Source organism: Chrysemys picta, unplaced genomic scaffold, assembly GCF_011386835.1.
Source record: "Chrysemys picta bellii isolate R12L10 unplaced genomic scaffold, ASM1138683v2 scaf79, whole genome shotgun sequence".
Taxonomy (NCBI): domain Eukaryota; kingdom Metazoa; phylum Chordata; order Testudines; family Emydidae; genus Chrysemys; species Chrysemys picta.
Window position 1 is genome coordinate 149298 of NW_027052786.1, and position 27730 is coordinate 177027.

Here is a 27730-nt window from a genome sequence, read left to right on the forward strand (position 1 = left end):
CTCCTATATGAGGAAGATCTTTCTAAAGCCATGGTACTCAGTTCTATGTGCATGTTTTTGAATTATCTTTGTCTTTCCTCCTGAATACTCCATCTTGCATGTTTTTGCCATGTTCTATCCTCATCATCATATATGAGCCTGCTCATCTTGGCATAATGTTTGAACAGCATATTCACAGGCTTTGTCGTCTAATGCCTCCACACCTTTACTTTTCAGGATATTGGTGTTATTTAAATTGCAGGCCTTTCTCTGTTCATTCTCAATTTGCTTCAGTATCATCCATAAATCTTTTTTTCTGCAAGGATCCAATCTTATTAAAGTAAACTGGTTCTATGTTAAAGTGACTATTTACAGAACTGCAGCAATGGCAGCTTAGCATTCAAGCCCTGTGCACACAGACTGGCCTGCTGGTGCCTCCTCCATACTCTTCCCTCCTGCAACTTGTGCTCCTCCCTCTAAGTTCTATGCTGGTTGCTACAATTTCTAGCCATCATTCAACCTTTGTGACATTAGTGGTCCTGTCTCCTGGGTAGAATGTACTGCTACTCTGGGCCAGGAAGCATGACTGCTGAGTATATATTCATCCTCACTTTCTGCCCTAATGTGATGTACACAGAAGAAAAGTGGGGGCAAGGAAACCATCAGACAGAGCAGTAAACAGGGGAGGTGGGGAGAAGGAGGAATTTCCTCATTGCCTGAAAGACTTCATATGAGCACAGTTGGATAAATTATTGATTTTTTTTTTTTTGGTTTGGTGGCAGTTCCAAAAAAATTTTGTAAAATAAAATTTGGTTAGCATTAAAGTAAATCTAATTTATTTTTTTTAATTTGGTGACTCAAAAAAGTTAATTTGGGGCCTGTTCCAGAGCAGGATTTCAAACTTGGCTTTCCCACATCCACTGGACTACATGTTATGGGAGGACTGGGGGAGGGAACAGCAGCACCATCTCCTTCTTCTCCTCTGGCCATTTTATGAATGGCTGAAACTACTCATGTCAAATTTGCAATAAGAACGAGGAGTACTTGTGGCACCTTAGCGACTAACAAATTTATTTGGGCATAAGCTTTCATGGGCTAAAACCCACTTCATCAGATGCACGGAGTGGAAAATACAGTAGGAAGATATATATATATATATATATATACAGAGAACATGAAAAGATGGGGGTTGCCATACCAACTCTAACGAGACAAATCAATTAAGGTGGGCTATTATCAGCAGAAGAGAAAAAACTTTTGTAGTGATAATCAGGATGGCCCATTTCAAACAGTTGACAAGAAAGTGTGAGTAACAGTAGGGGGAAAATTAGCATGGGGAAATAGTTTTTAGTTTGTGTAATGACCCATCCACTCTCAGTCTTTATTCAAGCCTAATTTGATGGTGTCCAGTTTGAAAATTAATTAATTTTCCCCCTTGTATCTCCTTTCTGCAGAGAGACAAAAAGCCCTTCAGTACATCGAATCAAAGCTAAATATGCAGAAATACAGACGCAGGAAACTAAAGCTGAGAGATGTCCTGGAAATCACCAAAGAAAGTGTAAAGAACCTGACTCCCCAGACAACAGGAGATTTACCGTGGCATTTCCTGAGGAAGCTCATTGCTCTGAATGGGACAGCGAGGAACACAAGCCTTGAGCACAGGGCACCTGGTGATCAAACACTCATTATGGACAAAGAGGAGCTGGGTATTCATGAAGATTTTTTTTTTCTCAGTGACACAGACACCAGTGATTCACTAAACCCCCTCGATGTTCTCTGTGCCGTTCTTCTTTGCTCAGACAGTTTCCTGCAGCAGGAAATCCTGTCCAAAATGTCCATGTGCCAGTTTGCCCTCCCTCTGCTGCTACCTGCCCTCGACACCCCCAAGTGCACCTTAATGCTGTGGGCCATGAGGGACATTGTGAGGAAGTGGAGGCCGCACTCCCTGGCAGAGAGCAGAGGGTTCAGGGAGGAGAGCCTGGTGTTCACAGCAATGCCAACCATTTCCTTTGTGCGGATGGGGAGCTGCAGCTTCTCCAAGTCCAAACTCCTCAATGAGGTTCTCAGCCTCTCCCAGCAGCACCACGATTTCTTCATCCATCGGGACATGGAGTCTGGGAATGTCCCTCGGGAAATCGCAGATGGGCTGGTTGAGATTTCCTGGTATTTCCCTGGGGGGAGGGAGAATTCAGATCTTTTCCCAGAGCCCCTTGCGGTTACAAACTTGCGCGGAGACATTGAGACCCACTGGCTGCAGTTCAGTTTTTTAACAGAGATCTCCTCAGCAGTGTTCATTGTTACTGAGAGTATCAGTGAGAGAGAATACGCACTCTTATCATCTCTGCAGGGATCAGCCACTAAATACTACTTCATCTTTAATAATCAGGCTGTGACGTCCAAGGAAACACTGGGATTCCTGAACAAGTTGGCCCCAGGGCTGAAACTGAACAACTCACATGTGCTGCAGAAAAGATGTGCCACAAATCAGGCAGCATATGTAAAAGCTCTGCAGTCTGCAATAGCAGCTGTAATGAAGTCTTCTCCCAAGAGAGTGAGTATAGAAGCCATGGCTGAGACCGGACGTCAATTAGGCATCCAGGTAGATGAGGATAATAAGAAATGTCAGAGTGCCCATAAATATGCCAAGGAAACCACTGTACACATAAAAGATGTGGCAAAGTACAAGAAGGAAAAACTGAGACTCCAAGGGGAGCCATGGAAAAACTTGGCTGAAGTGGAAAAAGAGCTGTGCCGAATGAGAAAGCAAGGAAACATCCCTCTTGAGAAATATAAGTCTCAACTGAAAAAGAAATTATTAGAGTTACGTGTCCAGCAGAATACACATGACCTGACTGATGGTTTGATTGCATTTATTACTGGACTAGGCCTGCTGCCTCCCGAGGAGAAACATTACTTCCTGAAATGGATGAAGTTTGACCTGGATCACATTGCTCGGGAGAATATTTTTAAACTACGGGATCAATATAAAGAGAAATGCAAAAACTCAAAAGATGACCCCAAAATGTTTGCAGAACACGATAAACTAATCTCTGCCAGTTCCTTAGGGGTGGAGCATTTCATGCGTGAGTTGGGGCAGTTCTATGAGGCTGAACACACAATGGTGAAGGAAGGTAAAATGGCAGAAAGCCAAAGGCTATTCGTCCATCTCCCAGGTATAGCAGTTGACCTGATGCTGGAAGGGTTTCCCATGGAGCTGATTGATGGAGATGCCTCCAACATCCCACTGCAGTGGGTGACAGATGTTCTGACTGAGCTCCATGCCAAGCTGGGGGGAAGGTCCAGAATGTTGGTTCTAACGGTGCTGGGAGTGCAGAGCACTGGGAAATCCACCCTCCTCAACACCATGTTCGGCCTGCAGTTTGCAGTGAGCAGTGGCCGATGTACGCGAGGAGCCTTCATGACACTCATTAAAGTGGCAGACAACTTTCAGCAGGAGCTGGGCTGTGATTTCATCCTGGTGATAGACACAGAAGGCTTTAAAGCCCCTGAACTGGCCAAGCTGGAGGACAGTTATCAACATGACAATGAGCTGGCCACCCTGGTGATTGGACTCAGTGACATAACGATCATTAACATGGCCATGGAGAACGCCACCGAAATGAAGGATATTCTGCAAATTGTGGTCCATGCATTCCTCAGAATGGAGGAAATAGGGCAAAAAGCCAACTGCCAGTTTGTGCATCAGAACGTCAGTGATGTGTCTGCGCATGAACAAAACATGAGGGACAGGAAACACCTCCTGGAGCAGATGGATGAAATGACCAAAGCTGCAGCAAACATGGAAAAGAAAGGCAGGGAGATGACATTTTCTGATATCATGGACTATGATCTGGAAAAACACAATTGGTACATTCCTGCTCTGTGGCATGGAGTCCCTCCCATGGCTCCCGTGAATATGGGATACAGTGAAAAGGTTTATGAATTAAAGAAATATTTGTTTGAATTTCTGAAAGGCTGTTCACAAAACAGATCCCCCAAGGACATTCCCCAATTTCTTGAATGGGTGAAGAGCATGTGGAATGCTGTAAAACATGAAAACTTTATCTTCAGCTTTAGAAACAGTCTTGTTGCTGAAGCCTATAACCAGTTGTCTGTAAATTATGCAGAATGGGAATGGGGTTTCCGCAAGATGATGCATCTCTGGGTATCTGAAAAGGAAACTTTCATCCAAAATCAGCCACCAGATAAACTAGACACCAATGTTTTAACCAAACTAAAGAATGAGGCACAGAACAAACTGAGACAAGAAGCAGAGAAGATTTTGGATAATTTAAAACAATATTTTGAAAGTAGAGCAGAAAATCTGCACCTGATAGAAAAGTACAAAGAGGATTTTAGGAGAAGTGCAAATGGTCTGAGGAATGAACTGGTGAGTTATTCATTCGGCAAGTTGGAAGAAGCAATTGAAATTAGAAAGGGCCGACATAAAACAGATGCTGTCCTGTCACAGTACAAGAGAAAAATTGAAGAGAAAGTTGACAGGCTTCTGAACCATTGCAGGAAAAGCAAATGCAAGCTAAATAATGATGAACAGGAGAAAGAATTTGAAACCATGTGGAGAGAAACACTGTTAGAATTATCACTCATTCCTTTACAGAAACGCATCATATATAAAGAAATGGAGTTACATTTGAGAAGAGACCTAGAGAATAAGGGGAGTGCAGCATGGCGGATGTTAGAGGGTGCGAGAAGCTTGCCTACTTATAAAACACAAAATTTCAAAATGAAAAATGAATACTTAAAGTTCAAAATATCAGTGTCAGCTGTGAAAGAATACTTTACACAGGAACGCTGGCATAAAACAGAGGCTCTTGCTACATCCTTAATAGATGAGTGCAATAGTTACACTGAAAAAAAGGTACATTGTAAAGCAGATTACGATGAAACTTATTGCAGAGAGTTGTTGCGGATGATTAATGAGCAGCTTCAGCAGGCGAATGTTCAAAACCTTCACCTCACCGCTTGCTTTGAAGTTGACCTGAAGCTTCACATTTTGGGGGATGCAGCTCGGGCATTTCAGAAGATGCATGAAGAATTCATTACAGAAAATGATCCTCTGCAACGTCTGGGGAAACTGGAACCTCAGTATCTCTCCACGTTCAAAGCTCTGTACTTAGAGAAGGATGAGTGTCAAGACAGGGCCGGGAATTTCTGTGATCAGTGTCTCAGACCTGCCCTGGTGGACTATGTGAACAAGAGACTTGGGACAGAAATCGTGGATGACATTCTCAGCAGTGAACGGTCTGTTGAATACAGCACCCAAAACTTCTTCCAATTCTTTGTTCTAGAGCAGCTGTTGGAAGAAAATGACTTTAACAATTATGTGCAATACACAAGGAATTATGTATATTTTATCAAAACCTGGATACAGAGACACGTGTTAACACGCTACAGAGAGAAGGCAAGTCTGGGAGATTTGGAGAAAAGAATTTTCTCCCCAGTAATTAATAAACTCAGTGATGTTCTGAAAAACTCCAAAGATTTGAAGACTAAGACAGTCTCTGCCTTTTTAGACAACTTTTGTGAAAAGCTGCAGCAGGATCTAGTCATTCCCAAGGACAGCTTAGAAGTGATACTGTTTAAAAACACAGCAAGTGCAGACCAATTTTCAGCTTTTATAGAACAGTTTATTCCTGATCTGGAAAAACAAGTTTTATCCACCTTTGAAAATCTGGAAATTGAGTCAAAACTCTCAAAACTTGCAGTGAAGCCCCAGGATGAGATCTTCAAGCGAGTGTTTGGCTGTGGGAAGCAGTGTCCATTCTGTAAAGTCCCCTGTGAAGCAGGAGCCCTTGCACATGAGGAGCATTTTGTAGCAGTGCATCGGCCTAGAGGATTAGGGGAAAGCCAGGAGAATATAACAAGGAGACTTGCCTATGATATATGCTCCTCTTCTGTGGCTTCCAATAACACATTCAGCTGTACAGAGACAAAAGGGGAGTTTCATCCTTATAAAGATTATCAGAAATATTTTCCGGACTGGCGCATCCAGCCAGATCCCAGCATCACGGCTTCCGATTACTGGAAGTTTGTTTTCAAGGAATTCAATCACCAGTTTGCTAAGGAGTTTGATGCTCTCCCTGCCAATCTCCCTGAGGACTGGGGTAAAATAACCAAAGAGCAGGCCCTGGAGAGCCTAAAGGAAGCCTTTACATTGAAGTAAAAAACAGGCTGAGAAACTCTGTTGTGAGCGGAAAGTTACAGCAGTGAATTTTCTTTAAATGTGGCATGTGAAAAAAATCCCATATCTTCTAAATATGAAATGTTGTTTCTCTTTTAATATAAGACACAGGTTGCAGCTTCCAAACAGATAAAGAAGCAATGCTTTTTCACATTTCACATCAGATAGAATTTATGGCAAAATTAAAAATGAGGGAAAGACCCATATGTGGAGTTTCTGCATCTTTGTCTTAAGGAGCAAATGACCAAAATCCCAAATTTGTCCTCACCACTGCATTTTGCTGGTGCAGTGGTTAGGACAAATAACCTGCACTTTTGCGGCTAATCTGACACCAAACAGCCTGGCCCTGATTCTCACCTTCCATGGGAAAACACATGGGAGGGAAAAAGCACTTCAGAAACAACAACAAGGGAGGTTTGCAGCATAACATAATGGGGAAGGGAGGGATGCACGCAGCAAACCCAACAGACCCTGATGATTCAAAGGGAATCCCCATAAACCCATCCCATCCCATCCCTGAGAATGGTCTTTCCATCTGCCCTGCTTTCTGCCCCGCACATCCCCCTCACCGAGGGCAGTAAGGCTGAGGCGCCCTGGTGCTATTGGCTACTCCCCCTGCGATTGCCGGCCACCCTCTGCATAGGGGTGCTGTGGGGATGGGGGGATGGGTGAGGAAGGGAAGTGGCGGATGCTGCCCCATCCAAGGGATAAAAAAAGCCTAGAAATGTCACTTTTGGCCAGACATGCAACGCCCTTACACCCCGCTTGGTGCCATTTCTCTGTCTGTCTCTCTGTCTGTAATGGGATAATTTTTCAATGTCTCATCTGATCAATTCCAGAATTCCAGGCAGTGAAGTGGCCAGAACCCTTTTGAGTTTAGAAGAAATCAGTAAACCACAATGGGCAAAATGGGGGACACATGAAGCTCCTGGCATCCATTTAGCAGAGCCACATCTTCAAGCCCCTCTGCAGTTACCAACAGATCAAAGAACCAGCTGATGGCTGGATTAATGCCTCCAGCATAACAACACCCCCAGCTCAGCTCTGCCCATCCTCCCAGTGGAGTGTAAGATGTTGGCCACCTGAATGACTGATCTCCCAGAAAAAAAACAATATGGAGGAGGGATGGAAGAGGGAATGGGGATGTATAGATGGGATAATAGGGACATGCACACAGCCCATGGCATGGGGGGAGAATGCGGGACTCTGGTGTGAAGGGCTCACATAACTCCTGGTGGCAGATGTGAGGCTGACAAACAAGCTCAGGCCAGAGCCATAGGCCCATTCACTTGGGTGTGACTATCAAAGGGGTTAAATGTATTAGTAAATATTCAGCCAATTCACTTGTGTGTTAATAGAGATCAAAGGAGATGTTAATTGTATTGTTTTTGCCAAACTATATCTTGTTGTTTACTAGTACATTACATTTACATTATGCATGCCTGGTAATTAAACAGATCTAGATCAAAGTGTGTGTTAATCTAAGAGTATATTCAGATGTCAGAACTTCATGAAACTAATGGAATGTTACTTGCATTGTTTTCATTTATCTCTTCTTATTATAATGTAAAGGCAGGCAGTTATATTATGTCTAAGCTTGTAATTAAATAACTCATTGAATGCAAATGAAGAGTGCTAAATTCAAAGCAATTGGCCATGGTGTGAGTATGAACACTGCTCTGACTGTTGTGTGGAGAAGAAGCTATAAGTACTGATTCAAAGGAAGATCCTTTATCTCTGGACTGTTTCGATTCTACCACCGTGCAATAACTAAACAAGAAGATGGAGATCCCCAGTGTTATTCTGGGTGGCCCTGAACTGGTAGGTTACTACATCTCTGCTGTCCTTTTGGGTTTACAAACTTTGACTCACCTGTTAATGTATTTTACCTGCTTTAACCTCAATAACACTCATGTCTTTTGTCAGCTAATAAACCTGTAGTTAGTTAACTATAGAATTGGCTACCAGTGTTGTCCTTGGTGTAAGATCCAGAGTACCAATCAATGAGGGGGAAGTGACTGGTGTCTTGGAACTGGGAGCAACCTGATATGATGTGATTTTTGGTTTATGTGACTATTATCACTAAGTCCAGTTTCAGAGTAGCAGCCGTGTTAGTCTGTATCCGCAAAAAGAAGAACAGGAGTACTTGTGGCACCTTAGAGACTAACAAATTTATTAGAGCATAAGCTTTCGTGGACTACAGCCCACTTCTTCGGATGCATAAGTCCAGTTTGTTTGCATGGTAAGATGGGCTGGAGAGCTTAAGTGGACTGTCTGTGACTCCCCGGTAAGACTGGAACAGTGATCCAGGAGTTCACATTTGTTACTGGTTGGTGAAATCTAATTACAGACCACACCACCAGCTTGGGGTGACTGCCCTGTTTTCTGACAGTCTGACTTGAGATTGGCACTCACAGTTGTGAGCCACTCCAGACAGAATGAAATTGGGGGAACCTGGTGTGGGGCAAGGGGACACACAGAACCCCCAGTATGGGGGGGAAGGTGGGAATGGGAGGGAGGCAGAGCTCCTGGCCTGAGAGAGAAGGGAGAGGGATTAATGAGGGGCACACACAACTCCTTGTGTGGGGGGGGGGAGACTAGGGAACCCTAGGATGGGAGGGAAATAGGGGAATGGGAGCACATTGAGAGCCCCTGCCATGGGGGGAGAATTGGGGACCCAGGCACTGGGAGAGTGAGGAATAGGGGACACAAAGCCCCTGGGATGAGGGGAATGGGAGGCACACAATGCCGCTGGCATTGGAGGGGAAAACGAGTTCCCTAGGATGGGAGGAGGAGGGAGTTTGGGGGGCACACAGAGCCCCTGCAATTGAGGGGCATGGGATGGTGGCGCACAGGAAGGTTGTGGGTGGGAATGGAGGGATGTGGGAATCCTCTGGTGTGTGCAATAAGTTCACTCGACAGCAGCAACCGAGTGTGCGACCCCCTAGGACACGTACACTAAACCCAGAACATAAAGTTAGCAACATCAGCCTTATCCACAGGCCTGAGCCGGGGTGACTGAATGGCAGAATGTCCTCGGCCGCGCAGGGTGACTGCTGAAGGAGTGAGACAAATGAAGGAGGGGGTGGGGCAGGCTCATGTGAGCCAGAGACAGAGCTTTCCCGGAGCCATCCAGTGCTGAGGAATGAACTCCCCCAGGATCTAAAACACCCATCGGTTCTAAAATCCAGCACCAACCCCACCAGCTTTTGTTTGAACTGCTGGATGGATTGTTGTTGTCACTAATACAAGCACCCAGCACAACAGACATAAAAAATTCACATGAATGTTACACTTGCTCACCCAAAATCTTACAGCCTTAGTTTTTTTCCTCAGGGTCACACTACTACTGCTTCTCTGGCTGTATCTGGGGCTCCTTTGCTCCTTCTCTGTGTCCTTCTGTCTGTGCTGTTCCCCGCTCAGCCCCACAGCCCCGGCGCTCAGTGCCCCAAGCCCTGCGTTTGCTAGCTCAGTCTTCAGGAGAAGAAAGGGGGCCTTATCCAGCAGTGCAAAAGAGAAAACCCGTCACTCCATTTTATTTTTGCTGATTTGACTCAGAAAGAGCCCAGTTGAGAACAAACCCCTACAAACCTTTTAGCATAAGCCACCAAACTGCCATGAGATATTTATGTCATCTGGCTATCAATGATACAGGAAGGGCTGTGGGTGACTAGATAGAAGGTTCAGTAGAATCAGGAGCCTATCAGTGGACTAGGGGTGTTGAAATGCCTGAGTTGTGTACGGGGTGTTCATCCGGGCACATCATTTATTGTAGGGTTGTAGAGGCTGCTTGCTTAAAGGAAACAGCACTGGAAAATCAGGAAGCTGAATCACCGTCCTAGTATCGTCCTGTCCCATTTGGGGGGCTGGCATTTAAAGGAGACTTCAATATTTTTGACCCGTAGAAGTCCTAAAAGACTTTCCTTCCAGAGGTAGGGGCATTAGCCCCAGTATGTTTTGAATAAAGTTCTACATAAAAAAAATTTATCTAGCTCCCTAATTTATACTCAGCTGTTTTTCTTTCTCCTGCCTCCTAAATTTGGCTGGAAATATCTTTAGCAGTGCGGCCATCCCTTGTGATTATGTTTACACAATATTTGGAGGCTGTCTTAAAGCCTCAACTCCTGGAGGCATTTGAAGATATTAGACTCTCCACTTTCATCTAAAAATCAATGTTTCTAGCCCTCATGGTTCCGAAGAAACCGGAGTGTAGTCTAAATGTTTAAAAAAAAAAAAACACCCAAAAGGCAAATAAAAAACCAAAACATTTACTCTTCATATAAAATCTCAAGGTTTTTCTCCCCCTCCCCCCAATCAATCTAATGATTATGGGGGCCTGGTTCATGATTTGTGCATATTTGGAGTTGATAACACTATATTAGCAAAAAAACGGCCTTTCTGTCCTCCTCGTAGAAACAGGTGGGATATAGTCGTAGGGAAAAGAATGTGTGTCCATAATAGCTGCAAAGTCCTCTGGGATCCTTACGAGAACAAAATATGAAAACCAAATAGGTGGAAACTCTCGCTATCAAAATGAGCAGCAGCTAAGGGATAGGTCAGTGTTACCAGTGGGTTCATTTTCTTATCATAAGGCACTTTGCAGGATAGTTTCAAATAGTTCCACAGATCAGATAGTCAGTGGGAATAAAGCGCTTACTTAAAGTTAAGCACATGCTTAAAGACTTAGCTGGATAGGGATGAATGTGAACACTCACTTAATGCCTTACTGAACAGGGACCTCCACCTGTATGAGTAGAGCCCTACCAAATTCATGGCGTTTTACCATAGACCATGAAATCTGGCTACTGTAGGAGAGTCGCGGTGTTGCGTACCTCTGTGTGTGTACGTCTCAGCTTCTGCAGGTAACCGAGACAACACCCCACGATCGAAGAAATCGACAACCATGGATTAGCTGAGCAAGGAAGGCATCCGAGCCCTGGTTTATTGTAGTGAAGCACAATGAGAAGCGTCCTATATCTTACAAGACCCTTCAAATTTGAGCACTCCGATACAATGGAACGGCTGACTTAATCACTGGACGGACCTACCAGCATCCCCTGGGCCGAACAAGTTACTTTATTGTAATCATTATTTATACCCTACTACCAATAGGGCTTGTACTGCCCCCCGATGCGTTGCCCTCTGATGAAGTCATGTACCACCCTCTGATATCACCTAAGCCTACCAGTCTCCATGTACGGGGTGGTATAACCAAAACATCTCTATTCATCTTGTCACGACACCTAGGAGGTCAGCAGGTTCTGGTTCTCTCTCTGGTGTCCGGATGTTCTAGCGCTTGATGTCCCAGGTGCTCCTAGTGCTAAGTACAGGAGCCTGTGATTCCAGCCTAGCGGTGTTTGCTTTGCAGCCTCAGCTCCTTTCCTGCCAGTGGCGGTACTTTTCCACACACGCACAGTCTGACCGAGAGGCTGGCGGAGTTATGCTGCACCTGTGAGCAGTGCTTGCTTCTAGCCGCAACTCTTGCTCAGGCTGCAGGCCTCATACTGGGCCTCTTGTTTCAGGCTCTTTTCCTACTACACCAGTTAAGACCCTCATGAAGGCGCCAGATCTGCCCCAGTGCTCAGCATCGAGCAGTTACCATTGAGATCAATGATTCTGGGCTCTGAATTTAAGGCCCTGACTGGCAGCTGAGCACTTTGGAAAATTGGACGACTTGCTGAAGTGCTGAACTAGTAGCTGGTGGGTGGATGCAAAACTGTTTGGAAAATCTGACCGTTAGTGTCTTTTGATGCAACACAAACAAATTTGGTGATTCACGGAAATCAAGATAACGACACAGGGAAGTGACTCCTCCATCTTACTCCCATTTATTTATTCAAAATAAAGTCTCCACCTTTACATTCACTGAGAAAAAAAACCTTCCTATCATCCTCCTAAAAGCCTCTTTCACCTCCTTGTTCCTCAGGCTGTAGATCAGGGGGTTCAGCATGGGGATCAACAGGGTATAAAACACAGAGATGATTTTGTCCTGGTCCATGGAGTACTTTGAACTGGGCCGTAAATACATAAAAATGACTGTTCCGTAGAAGATGGTGATGGTCGTCAGGTGGGAGGTGCAGGTGGAGAAGGCTTTCTGCCTGCCCTCCGTGGAGTTGATTCTTAGAATAGCTACCACAATGTATACATAGGAGATGACAATGGTCAGGAGAGTAGATGATATAATTACAGTAGAAAAGGTGAAGTGAACAATGTCTGTGATGTGGGTGTCAGAGCAGGCCAGTTTCAGGATGGGGGGCACATCACAGAAGAAATGGTTGATGATGTTTGATCCACAGAAGGACAAACGGAATATAAATAGAGTCTGAACTGTTGCATTTACCCAGCTGGCTAGGTACGACCCCAGCACCAGCAGCACGCAGAACCGCTTGGACATGATGACGGTGTACAGCAATGGGCTGCAGATGGCTGTGAAGCGATCATACGCCATCACCCCCAACAGGCAGCACTCACAGGACACAGCAATGCAGAAGAAGTAGAACTGCAGAGCGCACCCAGTGAATGTAATTGCTTTGCTCTCCACTGCAAAGGCCATCAGTGTCTGGGGAACGATGACGGTGGAGTAGCCGACATCTAAGAGGGCCAGGTTACTGAGGAAAAAGTACATGGGGGTGTGAAGCTGGGACTCAATCCTGATTAAAGTGACCATCCCGAGATTCCCCACCAGGATGAGCAGGTAGATCAACAGAAACACCACAAAGAGCATGACTCTCAGGGGCTGGTTGTCCGTGAATCCCAACAAGATGAACTCCGTCACGGTGGTGTGATTCCCCTTCAACATTTATCCCAGATGTGCTGTTCCCCACAAGGGAGAAAGCGAGCATTACATGGAAAGAAGAGACAAATAAAGGCTGAGTATCAATTCCTTGGGGTCATTCTGATCATATACCATGTGGTTCTTTGGTGAAATCTAACAGAGGTTTAAGACTCTATTATGGGTTTTGAACTAACAGCCATGGGTCTCTTAGCACAGGCGGTAGGAAAAAGAAAGAACTTTCTCCCAGCAGAGAGCTGGCCGGCCACGAAATGTCTGTACCTACTGTGGGCAGATTTGTGGTTCCAGGATCGGATTCCTGAGTCATCTCAGGGCCCATATGTAAATCCGTGGTAGAGATCAGCCTCGAATCAAGGGATGGCCAATGAATGATCGGGCGGTAGAAGCTTATATTCTACTAGATAGCAAAAAGAACGAGGAGTACTTGTGGCACCTTAGAGACTAACACATTTATTTGAGATAAGGTGCCACAAGTACTCCTTGTTCTTTTTGCTGATGCAGACTAACATGGCTACCCCTCTGAAACCATTCTACTAGATCGGGGTCGGCAACCTTTCAGAAGTGGTGTGCTGAGTCTTCATTTGTTCACTCTAATTTAAGGGTCCGCGTGCCAATAATACATGTTAACATTTTTAGAAGGTCTCTTTCTATAAATCTATAACATAAAACTAAACTATTGTTGTATGTAAAATAAATGTGGTTTTTAAAATGTTTAAGAAGCTTCATTTAAAATTAAATTAAAATGCAGAGCCCCCCGGACTGGTGGCCAGGACCTGGGCAGTGTGAGTGCCACTGAAAATCAGCTCGCGTGCCGCCTTCGGCACACGGGCCATAGGTTGCCTACCCCAGTACCAGAGAGAAGTCCCATATTCAGTGCTGACTGTCAAGAGCTCATCCAGTGCTGTTTCATTACAATATAATGTATTATGACTAGATTCACATACAGTTACCCAGGTTGATTCATTCCACCCCTGGCCAGTGGTACTCTGTGCACAGCAAGCTATTAAGGTGAGGATATAGGAAATAGGTGCTTGTCCACTTCCTTTTATGGGGCCAGGCTAGTAGTTTCATACAATAAGGTACGTGGCAGGCAGGCAGAATTGTAGGAAAGGGATCCGTAGTCACCATACTGAGTTGCCAGAGTGACTCGATGAGCTTCTAGAGTATGTGTACCAGTAGCCTGGCCCCTTGTTTGTACTTCAGAGCGTCTGATGTCAAACACAATTAACTCCCTCCTAAAATTTTACCCTATTTCTCCTGTTCCACTCCTTATACCGGGGGCCCGACCTATCAGGCTATGGAATCATTCTCACACTCTTTTTGGCCAATTGTCCGTTTAAGTATTCGTACGCAGTGGAACAGCTTCATTTGGAGAAACTGGAGGAGCCCTCATCGGAATACCCCATAGCCCAGTGGTTGGGGCACTCTCTAAAGAGATGAGAGACCAACGTTTAAACGTTATCCCCACAAAACTGGGGGGGGGAAGATTGAACTTGGGTCTCCCACACTCTGGATGACTGCTCTTACCACCAGAATAAACGTTAGAAGGTTGGTGATGCCAGCATGAGCACCAACACTTCCTTCCCTTGCATTTCTCAAAAGAAGCAACTTAGGTGCCGGTCTACAAGACTGTCCTGCTGCCCATCGATCACAAGCAGTCGGGACTCAGGTGCTGAACTCCTGAGGGACAGCGCTTAGGGCATTCTCCCATTGGCGAGCTCCCCACTCAGCATGCTGGCTTTTGTGGACCCCATTCCTAGTCAGCTTTCTCTCCTCCCCCTCCCCCCATGGCATAGGGAGCCCAGGGTCCTAACTCAGGTTTTGTGAATCCTGGAAATTTTCTAGGGACCTAAAAGTTAGGCAGTATAACACTGAGCATTCCAACGCCTAAGTCCCTTGGTGAATCTGGCCTTACACATTTTCTTTATTGGTTTAAATTAGAGCTCATTAGAAAAGGAAATTTCCATTCCATGGTTAAATCTAAATTTTGAAATTCCAAATACGAATGAAATGTTGACATTTCAAACTTTGCCCGGGAATGGAAATTCCGAACAAGAATTTCAGTTCAGAAACATTGAAAAGATATTTTTTCAGTAATTTTAAAACAATAATGTAATGTAATATATTTAATATAATATAGACAATTAAATTAAAGTTTTAATATAATATAAAAGTAAATATGAAATAAAACAATACGATAGACTCAAAATGAAACATTTTTACCTTATCAGAGCAAAACATTTTGACATTATCAAAACAAAATGAAAAAGTAAGACATATTCTGGTTAGACATCTTCCCATCCAAAATTCAATCAAAATCAACGCATTCCTGCAAAATGTTATTTTTTGTCAAATTTGCATTTTCTGACAGAATTGCTCCATCCATTGTTTTGACCATCGCTAGTTTTCATGTTTCTAAAGATTGTTTTTCAGGCTGTATATCAACGGGCTGTGACAATGGGAGGTTTCCCTAAAACACTGCTCCCCTCTTTCAGCAGTCTGCGCGTGTGACTAGTCCCACATCTAGAGGATATAAATCTAGGAACTAGACGGGGGGAGTGGGAGTTGCTGATTCGGCTGTGGATAAAGAACGATGAGTCAGATGCTCAGGTAGCATAAACGGGAATCGACTTCCGTGGATCTACATTGACCGACACCAGCTGAGGATCCAGTGTTCTTAGAATATCTACCTCCAGAATAGTCCATCACCTGCACCGCATCACTGCACATAATTAATGAAACAATCCACATCCTTGATCTCCCCCAGACACACGTGGCAAATATGCCGACTGGACACATTTCTTTACAATCAAAATACATTTTCAAAAAAATAGAAATAAAAGTTTTAATACTCTGAGACGCCCTCTATTTTGCAATATGTTATTCTTACCTAAGTAATCGCTTCCCTTTCTCAGAATGCGAGCGGCGTGGGCATCATTTCCCTTGTCACTGTGCTTATTCTGCAACAGAAAAAAACAATATAAATGTGCTGTTCAGATAATCAGGACTCTGATTTCAGTGAGTCTGATCTCCACGTGAATTAGCTCTAAATGACAATTGTATCCACATGTCGGAACCAAAGGAGAAAATTTATACCATCTCCTTTGGAGCTTAAACGACAAACCTACAAGAGGGAGATGTCTGATGTTCTTGATCCCAAAGGGGATTGTTTTTGGAGGTCGGAGGGGTTGTTTATATTTGTTTTGGTGGCATATTGGGACAGAATCCTTGGAGTGCTGCCGAGTCTGAACATGAGGCCAGGCACAGGTGGGATTATTAGAACATCTTTCATGTCCCCTGGGAATAACTGCACATAATTGTGTTGCCTACAAAACCTGTGCAAACTCCCTGGTGATTCTTTTATCTCTTTTTTCAAAGTGAACCAGCTATTTTTCTCAGGCAGGAACCTGAACAATCCCTCCAGTGGCTTGCACACTAGCCTGATACTCAGGAGACATGGTCATTTCCTTTCTCCATCACAGTCTTCCTGTGTGACATAGGGCAAACCACTTAGTCTTTCTGTTCCTGCAAACTGGGGATATTAACGCTTCCCTACCTCACAAGAATGTTCTGAGAATAAATATATTAAAGCTTCTGAGATACTCTGGTGATGGGGCCATATAAGTAGAGCTGAGCCAATAACTGATTTTTCACTCGTACACCTTGCAGGCTTCCAGTTCTCAACTTGAGAGAGAGACAAGGTGGGTGAGGTAATAGCTTTTATTGGACCAACTTCTGTTGGTGAGAGAGAGATCAGCTTTTGAGCATACACAGAGCTCTTCCTCAGGCTCTGGAAGGAACCAAACCCCTTTCCCACCACCCCCGGGAGGCAATGTAAATATTTATTTAAAAAAAACACAGTACTACCTGGATCTTACCATTATTAGCCTCCAGTCCTTCCTGGGAACTGAAAAAGTTGTCTGAGCTGGTCAGGTAGCACCAGCTTCCCCAGGGCAATAACCATTCGCTTTGGCACTGGCCTGGCTTTCCTCAATCGAGGCTTGTGGCACTCGAGGGTTGGGGTGATCTCATCACACATTCTGAAGTTCTGAAGCCATCGTTCGTCATCCCAGTTATCCAAAATCATGCAATCTCACGACACCATGCTGGTTCTCCTGGACCAGAAATGGCAGTCCATCCATGGGCATACCTTGGCAATACTGGCAGTCACCATATCTGTTCCATGGGGCCAGAGGAGCTTGTCAGTCACCCATCATGGTCAGCCATCTTCGTCATGTCAGGAAGTTCTGTCCAGATTCCACCCAGCATCTTGCCAATTGCCCTGCCCACCACATGAACACTTGTCCCTCAAGAAGGAGTGTTAGGAGTGCGAGTGCCAATGTAGGATACTGGCTTGTATTTTCGCCTGAAATAGTATTTTAAGTTTTGTTTGCCTGTTTGATTTTTTGATATATATATATATACACATACACACACACACACACACACACACACACACACACACACACACACACACACATTCTTACTAATATGTGTGAATAAAGGGACCCTTACTATGGACAAAGGCAGACACTGTGTATGCTGCTTTTGCCTATGTCAGATGGGTTTGTTAGTATAATGGGAACAGATAAGAGCAGTAAAAGTGTTACTGGGCATGGTGGGAGTGTAATATATGAGCACACCCTTGAAGACTGCCTCAAGTCCTATCTCAAGGCAAGGTCAAACAACCAGTCAGGAGGGGCAAAGGGTGATTGGGGGGAATGTAAAACACTAAAAGGCCAGAGATATGCCTGCCCCTGACAGTAGCACAACGTCACTCCTTACCCCACCCCTGGGGCACAAAAGGGGTGGGATGAAGACCCCCAGACCCACGACCTTCCGAAACGGAGCGTGACCATAAGTTGTAAGGGGTGGGATGGTGGGCGTGCATTGCAGGTATAATTATACCTACTGAGGAGGTGGGGAACAGGACACTGGGAAACAAGGTTCTGTGACCTCAGAGTTATGGGACATGTTTGCTGGAAACTAAACCCAATAAACATTGCATTATCTGCACTTTGGACTTCTGGTCAGCTTTCTGTCTGCATAACGAGAACCGGGGGAGTGAGAGGGTGAAGAGAAAACCTGCTAACAAGGAGCTGGAGCAGAACCACCATCATTCCATGTCTTCCACCCAGTGTGGCCAGAGGGAGAGATGAGCGGGTACTGCCATGGGCAAATGCGTAAAAGGGATGGGCCGTGGCAACTGCACTCAGAAAGGTAGTTCCTAGAGTGTCTCCTGTGAGGCACAGAACCCTGGGATACTGCCTCTGAAGTGGTAGCGCTGCTTTGGCAGAACTAAAGTGGCAGTGTGGATGCGGGTATGTGGTCTACACAGGGTTTTACCGCTCTCCAGCACAGTATATGTGGACACTACACGCAGGTCTGAGGAATATGCAGGGGCATGTACACAGTCAGCTATCCAAGTGTGCACGGAAGTGTAGACGTAGCCAAAGGAGGGATATTCCCAAAGCACAAAGGTGAGTTAAGCACTCACCTCCCAATGAGCATCTGTGGGAACTAGGAATCTAACAGCCCTTTTGTGCCTTTGAGCCTCAGTAGCACCTAAATGTTGGACTTATACATCTCAAATGGCAATTAGTGACCTGACGGGCCTTTGTGGGTGTAGCTGAAACGTCTTAACGTTCTCTGACCCAAAATTCTGTGAACATCATCTTTGAACACATCTGGGGAGAGACTGTATGGCCGTCCATTGTATCCAGCAATGCCATCATGGCATCTCGTATGCTCCCTTGTGGCTGTAAAGCCCAATTTGCAAGGAGCAAGATTTTAATGAATGTCACTTAGAAATATGCAGGCTCCCGATGAAGACTTGGCATGATGCTTGACCATTTTTTCAATCAGTTTTTCTTGTGCGTTTTTCTCAAACTGTTTGATAGTTGTTGTCCTTTCAGGTCTCTCCTTGGCTGTGTCTTCAAACTTATCTATATTTATGTTACATGAGTTGAGATTCTGTTCTAGGTTGTCTTTGAAGCATTTGTGTTGACAACCTTGCTTGTGCTTTCCAAGTTCCCTAATCCTGCAAACACATGTGCATGTGCTTAATTTTACTCATGCAAGTAATCCAATTGACGTCAAAGGGATTACTCACATGCGTAAATTGAAGCACTCACATAAGAATGCCCAGGACTGGGATCTATGGTACTGAACTAATATGCCCTGGAGTCTATGGAAAGACTCCATTGAGTCCAATGGTCAATGCTCAGGCCCTTAATGAATTGTTTTTTCAGATTGATTTTAATGAGAAGGGGCAGATATTTTTTTATACACGGCTGTTCTCCGGGAGAAGGTGCCCCCGTACAAACTGTCTCGGCTAATTTCTTAACTCCAGTTAAACTACAAATATGTTTACTTATTCATTACTCTGGTAGAGCAAGTGTTAATACTGACATTATATCTGTGTAATGAGTCATATGTTGTTTTCCTAACTATTCCCAATATGTTTTCTTGCCTAATTAGATGACAGAATTGCTCAAAAAACAATGTTTTAATGAGGCCCACAGCAGTTTATTATAATCCATAATAATGAATGCTTTCTACAAAGTTCTCCTAACTTTGGGGAATTATGTCAACATGAACATTACTGGCATAACCAGTGCTGGACAATAGCATTTACTCTTTTTCCCTTTTTTCCCCTTTCAATATCTTCACTTTCAGGCCAAATTCATCTCTGGCATCATTCTTTTGTGCCAGGGCTACATTTGGCCCATTGTGTCCAAAGTCATGACAAATCAAACCAGGACACTGCAGGTGTGAGTCTATGATCCTTGCTCACATTGACTGGTACTTACTCATACCAGTAGCCTCAGTGAGATCAAGTACTACTCAGTGCAAGATAGACTTAGGTTCCAAATAAACTAAAAAGAATTCTAATGCACACAAGAAAGACAAGAAGGGGCTTTATCCGATACATAGCAATATGTTAGGGCATCTCGAAACTATAGGCTCAATTCTGATATCCTTTCACTGAATAGCCTCTTACTCTGAGATTGGTCTCATTGACTTCCACAGGGCTACCTGCTGAAAAAGTGTGGGTAAGGGTATCAAAATCTGCCATTAAAAAGGCAAAAAACGATGTTAGGGAAATAACCAGAATCTCCTATTTAATCTGGAAAAAACAGTGCAATCCTCAGAGTGTTTTACGTCTATGCAACATTAAGATAAATCAGTGTCGAAACTGATGGTTAAGTGAAACACAATTGGCCAGTGTAAATCAGCATCACTCCACTGATGTCAATGGGCCAGAAACCCCAGCTAACGTAACTCGATGGGGTGCCACTTCCATCCAGGTGGCTGTATCTCCAGCGGGTGTAAATCATCTTTGCTCCACTGAAATGAATTGTGCTCCAGCTCCAGTCCATGTAAGCTAGCATCACTACATTGCAATCCACGGGGCCAGTTCCCCAGCAGGTGAAAATCAGCATTAGGTCCATTGGCGCTAATGGGTGAGACCCCCAGCTTTAGTAAATAGGTGGAGCTCTACTGAAGTCATTGGATCAGAACTATAACTGGTCAAAATTGGTGTCATTCCATTGAAGCCAGTGGAGCTTCATACATTTATACAAGAAGAGGATCTGGCCCTTATGCTGATAGGATTTCCCAAAGCACATAAATGACATACGGGCACAAGCCCCTTATTGGGGCAGCGGTCTGGCTTGTTGGCAGATCATGTCCTTAACTTGTAACCTGGTGTAGATATGTAACCCACACACCTCCTGGGTGTGGTGCTCTGTCCCATCTGGTGGCCCTGAAACCACTTAGAGAGAGATTAATGAGTGTGCCCTACAGCCTTAATTAAGAGTCATGTGGCTTTTAGCTCATGTGGTAGAGGCTCATGCACTAAGCTGCAGAGGTCCTAGGTTCAATCCTGCCTGCCGACGACCGGGGTCCCCATCCACAGGGGCAAGTGTGAATTGTCTTATGGTCACAGCTTCCTAATCATAACCCTGCAGAGTGTGGGGAAGTTCTGGGGCAGACTCTTGTTCTATGACTGAACTAACCTGTAGAAGCTACGAGTTCCCCTCTGTCTCAGAAACATAGGAATTGCCAGACAGGATCAGACACAAGGTCTATCTAATCTAATAGCCTGTCTATGACAGTGGCTTATACCAGATGCTTCTAAGGAAAGTGTTAGAGCCTCACAGAAGGCAGATGTGGGAGAATCTGCCCCCAACATTAGGTCTCCTCCTAATCTCCAATAGTTAAAGATTAGTTTAAACCTTCAAGCATGAGATTTAATCTCTCTCCCAAAAATATTTTCTTTTTATAACTCTTGATATTCTGCATATGCATATCAATACCCTATCCTTTTTTGAACCTCACTAAATTCTTGACCACAATTACTTCTTGTGGCAATGAGATCCCTAGAATAATCATACATTTTGTGAAAATGGACTTCTTGATTTTGAATTTCCTAACTTTTAATTTGATTGATTTTTCTCCTGTTCTTGTGTTATGAGACCGGAGAAGAGATGTTCTTGATCTACCTTCTATAGACAATTCAGTGTCCACCAATTGGAGAATGAAAAAAGACGGTTACTCACCGTTGTAACTGTTGTTCTTCGAGATGTGTTGCTCATATCCATTCCATTAGGTGTGTGCGCGCCGCGTGCACGATCGTCGGAAGATTTTCTACCCTAGCAAAACCGGCGGGTCGGCTGTGGAGCCCCCTAGAGTGGCGCCTTCATGGCGCTGAATATATACCCCAGCCGACCCGGCGCCCCCTCAGTTCCTTCTTGCCGGCTACTCCGACAGTGGGGACGGGGGGCGGGTTTGGAATGGATATGAGCAACACATCTCGAAGAACAACAGTTACAACGGTGAGTAACCGTCTTTTCTTCTTCGAGTGCTTGCTCATATCCATTCCATTAGGTGACTCCCAAGCCCAACTTAGGTGGTGGGGTCGGAGTGAGACATTGCTGTGTGCAAAACCGCTGATCCGAAGGCAGCATCGTCCCTGGACTGCTGCACTAGTGCATAGTGACCTGTAAATGTGTGGACTGATGACCAAACCGCTGCTCTACAAATGTCCTGGATCGGAACTTGTGCCAGGAAAGCCGTCGAGGAAGCCTGGGCCCTCGTGGAGTGAGCGGTGAGGTGCGGTGCTGAGACACCTGCCAGGTCATAGCAAGTCCGGATGCAAGACGTAATCCAGGAGGATAGGCGTTGTGAGGAGACCGGTGAGCCTTTCATTCGGTCGGCCACTGCAACGAAGAGTTGCGTCGTCTTTCTAAAGTGCTTTGTGCGGTCAATATAGAAGGCCAGGGCCCTGCGTACGTCCAGGGAATGCAAACGTTGATCCTGGCGAGTGGCATGTGGTTTAGGATGAAAGACCGGGAGAAATATATCCTGGTTGATACGAAAAGGAGAAACCACCTTAGGGAGAAAGGCAGGATGTGGACGAAGCTGCACTTTATCCTTATGAAAAACTGTGTAAGGGGGCTCAGATGTAAGCGCCCTGAGTTCAGAAACGCGCCTTGCTGAGGTGATGGCTACGAGGAAGGCTGTCTTCCAGGATAGGTACAGAAGTGAACAGGTGGCCAGTGGCTCGAATGGAGGACCTGTGAGCTTGGAGAGAACCAGGTTGAGGTCCCACGTTGGAACGGGCTGACGTTGCTGTGGGTACATCCGGTCTAAGCCCTTGAGGAATCCAACGACCATCGGGTTAGAGAATACCGAAGACGCGAGTTCCCCTGGGTGAAAAGCTGATATAGCGGCCAGGTGAACTCTAATTGAAGATATCGCCAACCCTTGCTGTTTTAGGGAGAGGAGATATTCCAATATGAGAGGAATAGGTGCCTGCAACGGGGACGTGGCTCGTTGTTCGCACCAACAGGAGAACCGCTTCCACTTGGCCAAGTATGTGGTCCGTGTTGAGGGCTTCCTACTGCTCAGCAGAATCTGTTGGACAGAGTGCGAGCACTGCTGCTCTGCCTGGGTGAACCATGGAGCAGCCACGCCGTGAGGTGGAGTGATTGCAGGTCGGGGTGACGCAGGCGGCCGTGGTCCTGAGAGATGAGATCCGGGCATAATGGAAGCGGGATCGGTGTCTGAACCGAGAGCTCCAACAGCGTGGTGTACCAATGTTGTCTCGGCCACGCTGGGGCAATCAGAGTCACCTGTGCCTGGTCTCTGCGCAATTTGAGCAGTACCTTGTGGACCAGAGGAAACGGAGGGAAGGCATAAAACAGGTGGTCTTTCCAGGGAAGGAGAAACGCATCCGAGAGGGAGCCCGGAGCTCGACCTTGCAGGGAGCAGAACACGTGGCACTTCCTGTTGTCCCGAGATGCAAACAGGTCTATCTGGGGAAACCCCCACTTCTGGAAGACGGAATGTATGATGTCCGGACGGATAGACCACACGTGCGTCTGGAAGGACCTGCTGAGTCGGTCCGCTAAAGTGTTCTGGACTCCAGGGAGGAACGATGCCGCGAGATGGATTGAGTGGACGATGCAGAAGTCCCACAGGCGAATAGCCTCTTGGCATAGAATTGACGAACGTGCTCCTCCTTGCTTGTTGATGTAAAACATGGCCGTGGTGTTGTCGATGAGAACTAACACACATCGGCCACGTAGGAGGTTGAGAAATGTCTGGCACGCCAGGCGCACCGCCATCAGTTCCCGAACATTGATGTGCAGGGCTAGCTGGGATGCAGTCCACAGGCCCTGGGTATGGTGTTCGTCGAGATGGGCGCCCCAATCCAGAGATGAAGCGTCCGTGACTAGGTGCAGAGAGGGTTGTGGGCCGTGAAATGGCATCCCTTCGCAAACCACATTGTGATCTAGCCACCATGTGAGGGAGGTCAGGACCGAGTTCGGGACCGTGACCACCATGTTCAGGCTGTCCCGATGTGGGCGGTATATTGATGACACCCAGGTTTGAAGTGGGCGAAGCCGAAGTCTGGCATGCCTGGTTACGTACGTGCAGGAAGCCATGTGACCCAGCAGGGTGAGGCACGACCTCACCGTGGTAGTTGGGAAGGCCTTGAGTCCTTGAATGAGGCTCGTGATGGTGCAAAAGTGGTTGTCTGGCAGGATGGCTTGTGCACGTCTGGAGTCTAGGACTGCGCCGATGAATTCTATTCTCTGGGTAGGTTCCAGAGTGGATTTGTCCTTGTTGAGTAGGATGCCCAACTTGTTGAATGTGTGCACTATTATGTGGACGTGAGCTCGAACTTGCTCTTTGGTGCGACTGCGTACCAGCCAGTCGTCTAGGTACGGGAACACCTGTATCCCTTGCCGACGAAGGTACGCTGCCACGACAGCCATACATTTCGTGAACACCCTCGGGGCCGAGGATAGGCCGAAGGGAAGGACTGCAAATTGGTAGTGCACCTTGCTTACCACGAACCGCAGGAAGCGTCTGTGAGGCGGGTAAATTGCGATGTGAAAGTATGCATCTTTCATGTCGAGGGCGGCGAACCAGTCTCCAGGATCGAGGGAAGGGATAATGGTCCCCAAAGAGACCATGCGGAACTTCAACTTTACTACGAATTTGTTGAGTCCGCGCAAGTCCAAGATGGGTCGCAGACCTCCTTTGGACTTGGGAATGAGGAAGTAACGGGAATAGAATCCCCTGCCCCTTAACTCCACTGGAACCTCCTCTATGGCCCCCATAGCAAGGAGCATGGAAACTTCGTGTATAAGAAGTTGCTCGTGAGAAGGGTCCCTGAAGAGGGACGGGGAAGGGGGGGAGGAGGGGGGGATTGAAGAAAACTGGATAGCATATCCCCTGTCCACCGTGCGAAGGACCCAACGGTCCGAAGTTATAAGGGACCAGGCACGGTGGAAATGGGAAAGGCGATCCCGAAAGGAGGGGGCTGGATCCTGGGGGATGACTGGGGCTCCGTCCTCGACCGCACCTTCAAAAGTTCTGCCTGGGGCCTGAAGGTGGTCTAGGTGGCCCCTGGTTCTGACCGGGTTGAGGGCCGGTCCACCTTCGTCTACCACCTCGCCCTCGCCTCCGGGCCGAGTCCTGTCTCTGACGAGGCGGGGGGGGGGGGTAGAAGCGCTGAGGCTGCGGCCTAAATGGCCTGCGCTGAGTGCCCACAACATGCATCCCCAGGGAACGCATGATTGTCCTGGAGTCCTTGAGGCTCTGCAGGCGAGAGTCCGTCTTTTCTGAAAACAACCCTTGTCCTTCGAAGGGCAGATCCTGCAGGGTTTGCTGCAGTTCCTGAGGCAGACCCGAAACCTGGAGCCAGGAGATCCTCCGCATAGCGATACCTGAGGCCAGGGTTCTCGCAGCAGAGTCCGCTACGTCTAAGGAGGCCTGTAAGGAGGTCCGAGCCACCTTCTTACCCTCCTCTACCAGGGCTCCAAACTCCTCCCTGGACTCTTGGGGAACCAACTCCTTGAACTTCCCCATAGAGTTCCAGGAGTTAAAGTTATAGCGGCTCAAGAGCGCCTGCTGGTTAGCCGCTCTAAGTTGCAGCCCTCCGGATGAGTAAACTTTACGGCCGAACAAATCGAGGCGCTTAGCCTCCTTCGATTTGGGCGCTGCGGCCTGCTGACAGTGGCGCTCCCTTGCGTTCACTGATGCCACCACCAGTGAACACGGCTGGGGGTGGGTATACAAGTACCCGTAGTCTTTGGACGGAACAAAGTATTTCCTTTCCACCCCTCTCGCTGTGGGTGGGATAGAGGCAGGAGTTTGCCATATCGTAGTTGCATTGGCTTGTATCGTGCGGATCAGGGGTAACGCCACCCTCGATGGGGCATCCGCTCCGAGGATATTCACGATGGGGTCCTGCACCTCCACTATCTCCTCCGCCTGCAGGTCCATATTACGGGCCATCCTACGCAGGAGATCCTGGTGAGCCCGAAGGTCTATTGGAGGTGGACCTGTGCACGATGTGCCCGCCACTGCCTCATCCGGAGAGGAAGAGGAAGATGCCTCCGGTGGTACAGGATCCAAGGGAGGGTCCTGGTCTCCCTGCTCCTGGGCCGGAGCATCACCTGCGCTTGGGTCCAGGGCGTCAGGTGGTGCGGACACGGAAGCCTCCATGCCCCCTGGCGGAGGCCGAGAGATGGTGGACTCCGGGGCCCTTCTAACGGAGTGACCCGAGCGAGAGGTCGAAGCTATTGGAGCCCCTTGCTCCTGATGGTACGCCCACGGGGTCCAAAACGACCAGTGAGATGGGCCATGAGAATGGTCCTCTGTTATCTCCTGCCAATGGCCCAAGTCCTGTTCCTCGGCTTGCCCCTGAGGGGGGTATGCCGATCTCGATAGGTCCTCCGAGGAGCGAGACACCGATCTCGATGGCCATGGCGGTGCCAAGAGAGTCGAGACGATTCCCGTGGGCTGCGGTGCCGCACGGTGCCGGTCCGGAGATGATCTATCTCTACGCGGTGCCGGCGAACGGTGCCGGGACCGCGATCGGTGCCGATGACCTCGTCGGTGCCGGGAGTCGGATCTGGACCTCGACGAGGACCTGGAGTATGCCCGGTGCCGGGAGCGGCCTCTTGACGTCGAGCGTCGACCGTAGCGGTGCCGAGAACTACGTCTCGACGTTGATCGGTGCCGACGATCATAGCGGTGCCGAGACGTAGAGCGGTGCCGCGACGAAGATCTTGGCCGCGAGTACGACCGGTGCCGAGGTGATATTCGGCGCCGGGACTGCGAGCGGCGTGGGGACCTGCTTCGGGACCTGGACCGGTGCCGAGGTTCCAGCCCTTGCGATGGAGGGCGCATCAAGGCAGGTTTCCCCCTCGACTGGACCGGACGAGTCAACGGTGCCGTCGGTGCCGGTGGTTGAGGCGGTGCCGGCTCCGTGAGAGCTATTAAGTCTCTCGCCGCCGCGAAGGTCTCTGGAGTCGACGGGAGGCACTGTATCACCGCCGGTCTCGGTGGAGACGCTATCTGCACCGGACTCAACGGCCTCGGCGCCGGAGTCGACGGTGCTGGAGGCACCTGTTTCCGGTGCTCCACCGGCGGACGCGGCTCTACCCCCGGCACTGGGGGAGCCGGCGTCTTCGGCACGGAGGTCCCCGTCTTATGGGCTTTTTTATGCCCCGGGGATAATGACCGGCGCCGAGGCACTTGCTGTGCTTGCGGTGCCGACGAGGTCCGGTGCCGGGGAGGCTTGTCCGACGCCACTCGCGTGGTCGGCATGGCCGGTGCCGCCGGGGCACTGCACACCGAGGCGCTAGGTGCCGGGGCCTGACTTGTAGATGGAGCGTCCGGACTAAGTGCCGCCTCCATCAGGAGTTGCCGGAGCCGAAAGTCCCGCTCCTTCTTGGTCCTTGGTCTGAAGGCCTTACAGATCTTGCACTTATCTGTTTGATGGGACTCTCCCAGGCACTTCAGACAGGAGTCGTGCGGGTCGCTCGTGGGCATAGGCTTAGCGCAGGAGGCGCACTGCTTGAAGCCGGGAGCGTTGGGCATGAGCCCGGCCCCGCGGCCGGGGGAGAAAGGGGGAGATGACCCCCTTAATCCCCTGAACTACTATAACAACTAGAACAACTTTTAAAAACTATTTAACTATAAACACTAGAACTATAACTATAACTATAACTGCGAATAACTAACTAAGCTAGGGAGAGTGGAGAACAGCTATGCCGCGCTCCACAGTTCCAACGACCGTCAGGGGCGGTAAGAAGGAACTGAGGGGGCGCCGGGTCGGCTGGGGTATATATTCAGCGCCATGAAGGCGCCACTCTAGGGGGCTCCACAGCCGACCCGCCGGTGTTGCTAGGGTAGAAAATCTTCCGACGATCGTGCACGCGGCGCGCACA

General features: G+C 47.5%; 2 protein-coding genes across 4 annotated transcripts in view; one reads left to right on the forward strand and one right to left on the reverse strand.

The window, feature by feature from the left end:
• The window catches only part of LOC135972194 (interferon-induced very large GTPase 1-like), a 62380-nt gene extending 56091 nt beyond the window's left edge, over window positions 1-6289 (forward strand). For all 3 annotated transcript variants that reach the window (XM_065579074.1, XM_065579072.1, XM_065579075.1), the window contains one exon: window positions 1434-6289. In XM_065579074.1, coding sequence (XP_065435146.1) covers window positions 1434-6163 — 4730 coding nt within the window. In that variant the 3' untranslated portion in view covers window positions 6164-6289. The remainder of the gene's footprint in view (window positions 1-1433) is intronic.
• A 5728-nt stretch (window positions 6290-12017) lies between these two features.
• Window positions 12018-12980, reverse strand: LOC135977923 (olfactory receptor 5AR1-like). The gene has a single exon (XM_065579071.1). The coding sequence runs from the start codon at window positions 12978-12980 to the stop codon at window positions 12018-12020; it is 963 nt and encodes a 320-aa protein (XP_065435143.1).
• Between the last annotated feature and the right edge of the window lie 14750 nt (window positions 12981-27730).